At 36.4% G+C, this 6,177-nt stretch overlaps 1 protein-coding gene across 2 annotated transcripts in view; it reads left to right on the top strand.

Moving 5' to 3' along the window:
- Positions 1 to 6,177, top strand: part of LOC112160673 (A disintegrin and metalloproteinase with thrombospondin motifs 7) — a 177,891-nt gene that overhangs the window by 54,224 nt on the left and 117,490 nt on the right. For both annotated transcript variants that reach the window (XM_024295388.2, XM_024295387.2), the window contains exon 6: positions 1,767 to 1,891. In XM_024295388.2, the coding sequence (XP_024151156.1) occupies positions 1,767 to 1,891 (125 nt within the window). The remainder of the gene's footprint in view (positions 1 to 1,766; positions 1,892 to 6,177) is intronic.

Genomic DNA, 6,177 nt, shown 5'->3' with positions numbered 1-6,177 from the left:
GCTGAACTTGCCACGCCTTCCCTGCCTCTAAAGGAACAATGAAGGGCCACACACCTTCCAAAATAAAAGAACCAGGAAGTTAGTTACACTATCAACTTCAGCCTTTTTAGCTGTCAACGTCAGTGTTTTTAGTTAATAATGTCAGCGTTTGTAGCCATCAATGTTAGTGTTATTAGCTATCAACTTCAGCGTTTTTAGCTATCAACTTCAGTGTTTGTAGCTATCAACTTCAGCGTTTGTAGCTATCAACTTCAGTGTTTGTAGCTATCAACTTCAGCGTTTTTAGCTATCAACTTCAGTGTTTGTAGCTATCAACTTCAGTGTTTGTAGCTATCAACTTCAGCCTTTTTAGCTGTCAACGTCAGTGTTTTTAGTTAATAATGTCAGCGTTTGTAGCTATCAACTTCAGCGTTTTTGGCTATCAATTTCAGCATTTTTAGCTGTCAACATCAGCGTTTTTAGCTATCAATTTCAGCATTTTTAGCTGTCAACATCAGCGTTTTTAGTTATCAATGTCAGCGTTTGTAGCTATCAATTTCAGCGTTTTCAGCGCTAGCATCTTCAGCGGCAAGCTTACAGCATTCACACACTAGCATTATCGCAGGTAATGCTATACAGTATATCTAATTTTTAGTTAGTTCAAAGCTAAAGATGGATAAGATGTGTGCTTTACATCCACTTTGTGCATGACCAAATTAGTCGACTTACCGCAAAAAATGATCAGTAATTAGTCGACTATTAAAATAATCGTTTGTGGCAGCACTAGTAGACGTGCATGGATCTAGTCGTCTCTAAGTGGATGCATTGGAATGAAGTGGAGCGGGGAGCACTGCAATAGTTTTTCCAATGACAGATTCTGGCAGTGAATTGAATAAAGAAATACTCAGAAACACAATTTTAAGATTTCGTTTCTTTATTTATTTCCTCCAGCATGAAGGATAATGAAAAAAGAACATGTAAAAAAAACCACGTTCCTAAGCATAAATAAATAACTAAATAAATAAAAGTTATGTATAATGAAATCTTGATAAGAGTCAAGTCAAGATGAGGTGCTACAAATCCTCTTGACTTGTTGCGCCTCATCCTTACAGTTTGTTGTTGATACAACATTGTGACAGCAGAATCAGTCCAATCATTTTTTTTTCACACGATAATCTGTCCTGTGTTTCTGCAGCGGCTTGTAAGAACATAGTAAATTACATATGCTCATTAAACGAAAAAAAAAAAAAAAAAAAAACTTCCTTGCCTTGGAATCTTAATGAGAATTTGATGCTTTTGAAATAAAACCGTCAAAATACCGAGTACGCGAGCCAAAGGCTTGTGAGTGGGTTTTGCTCGGATGTATTAATTAGTCTGCGCCTTGCACATGAGAGTTTTTGGTGTCAATTAAACACTTTGTGAGTAAACAGTTATTTTTTTTTTTTTTTAGTGCCGATAAAATTAATTGCATGCACCTTCGGAATGTGAATAGATTAATTGCAACTGTCAGTTCTTTTATGAATTTCATTTCAAGTCGGAAACGTGTGTGCATTTTGTTCAATGATCACACTCATAATGAGCTGAAACAAATTGCAGCATCTCAACAAGTCACTGTTTCTGTGTAATTTGCAGGATTTTCTTTGGTTCAACAGATTATAATTATAAAAATGGTTGGGTGTTGCGCTGCATCTTCAAATCTTATTTTTTTTTGTAATCTTGTGTTGCTGATGGACATGTTTACTGTTTGTTCTCTTCCTTCTGATGCCTTTGTGATGTGTTTCTAATAGGTTGATTTAAAGATTACTCACCACGCCGACAACAGCTTGAACAGTTTCTGCAAGTGGCAAAAGAAGCTCAACATGAAAGGAGAAGAACACCCGCTGCATCACGATGTCGCCGTTCTGCTCACCAGGTAATTCATGGTTTAAGTCAATGTTGTCTCTCTAAGACAAACATAATCACGTCTCAGAGGGGAGTTGATTGCAATTTGTTTCTTGTCATGGCATTGTTTCCACTGCAGCCACCCACTCTGCAAGTTTAAGTGAGAAAGTTTTGAACTTCATCAATTTTGTCTTGAACTTTCTGGTTCTGGTACTTCATCTCCTCATTAAAGAGCAGGAATTCAATTATAAGCACTTGACATTGAATCAGATTTGTTTCAGTTCTATCATCACGATAAAAAGGAAACCTCAAACCTAACCTGACACAGAAATAATAATTAAAAAAATGCTATTGAAAAGAAGAATTGATTATGGAGTTATTTTTACTTCTGTATTTTGATTTTAGAATACATTAAATTATTTTTGTAATTCTTCCATCATGTTATCAAACAGAAATACGTATGGGTCATTGTTTAAAAAATATTTTTATTTTGAACTCCAGAATAAATTTCAATGAAAGAACCAAAACTGACTCATCTGTGGTGTTTATGGAGGAATTCTGTGAAAATGTAAGAAACTGTCATTTTAGTAATGGTGGAAAGATGATAACAAAATAAGGTCAGAAATTTTGCTTTTTTTATTGTTTTACTTGTGTTTGTTATGGATCTTTTCCTAGTAAAAGAAATTCAAGACCAAAACAATATCTACTTTTAGTCATGAAGTGTTTTTGAATGTGAGGTTTTGTGATTGATTTCATCTCTAAAGGGAAATCATTCTCGTAAAGTAACAGATCATTAAACAAGACTGTAATAAAAGTTTTCTCTGCAGCACTCTAATATCAGTGAGCCGCTGTCCAGGACAAACACCAGCTGCAGATGTAGAAACACAAACCAACAGCAGATTAAACATTTCAATATCAGCAAAAGGACGACTCCGGCTGTAAAATGTGAGAGTATGAAATATTTCTGCAGGTGGGATCTGTTATAAATATGATGTTATTCTTTTTTCAAACCTGACTATTTTCAAAAATGATAAGAATTAAGTTGAGTGACATAAAAATATATAAAACTACTGTATTTTTTCAAATATAAGTTGCAAAAAATAGATAATAGAGTAGAAAAAAATCACATGTAATTCTTCATCCTCTGTGCCGCTTTGGAAAAACTCAGCCGAGGCTGGTGCTTCTTCTATGTTGCTGTCAGTGGCAAATACTGAAACGCACACCTACACTGCCCTCTATAGTGATTCTATTCTTTTTTTTTTAATCACATGTAAGTTGCACCCATAGACCATTTATATGAACTGGACATAACAAGCATTACCGCCGGGCCTCACAAAATCAGGCCAGAGTCTTCGCCGTCACTTCCTGGTACGTCTGCCGCCATATTGTAAATGATTGCCACCCCTCGACAGCAATTAGCCCGAGTCGGTTTGGGTCACGTCTTTTGGAGGAAATACTGTCACCAATCATGAGTGAGCTTTTTTTTTAGCCAGATACCAGCTTAGACGAGGAAATTTTAAAATGTAGATGGATCTATTTTGTCTACATAACAACAGAGTGGAGCAGACGGCTTGTGGCCCACCCAGTGTTCACTATGTCACAACTACAAGCTTTTGCAAATGGCTTTTTTTTCATTTGCCCCTGGTTTACAACAATTTGAGTAAAGAAGTATTTTAAAAATACATTTATAAGTCTAATTTTCTTCATCTATGTCCTCCATCATGAGAAAAATGCCACAATAGCATGTTTAAAACACAGTTTTGATCTGAGTGGGTCTTTAAAGTCACATATGAAAGAGGTTTATTGCTCTGCTGCCTGTTTTACTCAAAACAAGGTTACCTGTTTACTTTTATTATTTTTTTATATCCAACTGCTGTCAAACTTTGATTCATTGCTGCTTACACATCCGTTTAGATTACACCAAAAATGATAAAAGCGTTCAGTCGCAATTTAATCCTGTGCCTTTGGCGGTCACTGCTGGTCGGAGCAGCATGTGTGTTTACGCCTGCTATTCAAATTCATCCCCTCATAAAATGTTAATGGCCCCATGTGATTGGATCTCAGTAATAAATCCACACGCATTTAAAAAAAAAAAATAAAAAAAGCTCGATCTATTTACAGCACAGCGACAAAACCTACATAAGAAGTTGTAAGTGTTTTTTAACTTTTTTAAAAAATTGGGGACATGGTCTGTGAAGAGGATTTCAGAGGATATACTGTCATGGATCAAGCGAATGTGCAGCTAAACTGTGATTGTGAGGAAGACGACTCGTGGTGGGGTTGTGACCAAGCAGGCATGATGAGGATATGTGACACCAGAATAAGCCCAGGATTTTAATAATTATCCTTTTTAAGAAGCACAAGCAGTAGGTTTTTAAATCACATTTCGTCTCAGCAATTCTGGATTATAAAAAAACCCTCTACAGATATGATTAGGAACAAACTTAGTTAAGGCTTATATCAGTATTCAGTAAATGTAAACCTACAGAAGTGGAGTGAATGAGGGGGACCAACTCAGTAAAAAAGATGCCCAGCTGTTCAAACGTGTGAATTAGTTGCTATTTCACTTAAAAGTGTCAAGTGGATCAAATGTAGAGAAAAGTGTTGAAGCTAAATATAAATTTGCTGTAGAAGTAAGTGATATCTTCCCGTTTTGACGGCTTACATCACTCTATCTTTTCTTTTGATGTATCTCTTTCATCTCCTCTCCAGGTTTATATGGCCGAAATGTACTTTTTTTTTAATGTTCACATTGGCTCAGACATCCTGCAGGCTGCCCCTGGCTCTATTTCCTTCCTGCTCAGCGCACTCCAAGGGGCAGGCCTTTGACATCCGGATTGAAGCTCATTGAGAAATTATAAATAACTGCAGCCAGGTGCAGCGTTGTGCTGCATAGTTTAGTCCATTGGATAAGCAGAGGGGGGTTTGTTCTTCTTGTTGTTTTCCTGCTGTTCACTAGTGTTTGTCCGCCACCCACAGTTGGAAGAGGTTTGCTGTGAAATGTCAAAGCGGTGCAAACCTTGCAAATCTTGCTCCAGGCTTTTTCTTTCACAGCTCTATTGTGATATATGAAAGACTTGGTGTCATAGAATTCCAGTTGGGCACAAATCGCAATTATTAAATTCTTCTTCATGGTCAATTTTTCAAACGGTTGACACTTCCGTAGATTCACAGGGAAGCCTTCCTTATGTTCCTACCCAATTCTAGATTGATCAAAGTTCAACCTAGTTTAACTGTCAATGGCCTCACCCGAAATCTGTCCCAAATATGGGTGTAAGTACTAGAGTGTTGAACATGGAAGTTTAAAACATGCATTTATGTGTGTTTACTCTTTTCATTGAACGTGGTCACTTGAACGTGCGTTGCCAAGGGTGGTGTGAATGTACTTTGACAAGTAACCTCAATGTGCCTTTTTGCTTCTGCAGTTTTTCTTTTGATTGTTTTTCAATGCTGGACTTGTTTGTTTGGTGTATTTTTTTACCTTATAATGTCCTTTTATATTCAACTATAAGGGGCCAATTTTCTATATTTTCTTTTGTGGCTCTTTTTGGTAAAAACCAAGGTTTGACGATGATCAACCAGACTCTTCATATTTGGATGGATGGTTCGGCCACCCCACGGGTCACTTTTTGATGTTTTGACTATTAAATCACAGATCCCCAGCCCTCAGAACATGGACCGGTATCCTAACCTACAGATTCAGCGTATTTTCGAAACAGAGGCTTCATGAAAAATGAAAAATATGAACATGAAAAAGTATCAACATGAAAAATGGCTTTTTAAGACATTTATATTGTGGAATTTTGGTTAAAACGTCATAATCATAATTAAAACACTGCTTGGAACATTTTTTTAAAAATTAAATAAAAAAAATCATAGGGGGACTTTAAAGCCTAGTTTTCAGTTCATATCAACATTGTAGGTGTGTCAATGTACATGCTGATTTATTTGATTGACACATACCCATTGGGAAACCTAACAGCTCCCTCTCTGATCCACCTGATCACCCATTATCAGAATGTTGTGGAGTTGGGAATTGGAGACTCCGGTCAATAAAGTCACTTTGCTTCATGTTCCCCTTTCAGAAACCTAAGAGCTAGATCAGGCATGCTCAGTTCAATGAATACTTGTCTATTTGTTGAGACATCAAACTGAAAGTAACACTTTATAATAAGATTCTTAACACGCTTTATTAACACATTAACAAACATTATTAACGTGTTTATAGTGTTATAGAGACATTTATTAGCACAATAAGCCAGATAAGATTCATTAACATCTAATGTGAGACCGTTGTCTACAAAGGCTAAATTAATA

Source organism: Oryzias melastigma, linkage group LG3 (genome assembly GCF_002922805.2).
Source record: "Oryzias melastigma strain HK-1 linkage group LG3, ASM292280v2, whole genome shotgun sequence".
NCBI lineage: Eukaryota > Metazoa > Chordata > Actinopteri > Beloniformes > Adrianichthyidae > Oryzias > Oryzias melastigma.
This window is presented reverse-complemented; position numbering and strand designations above follow the sequence as displayed.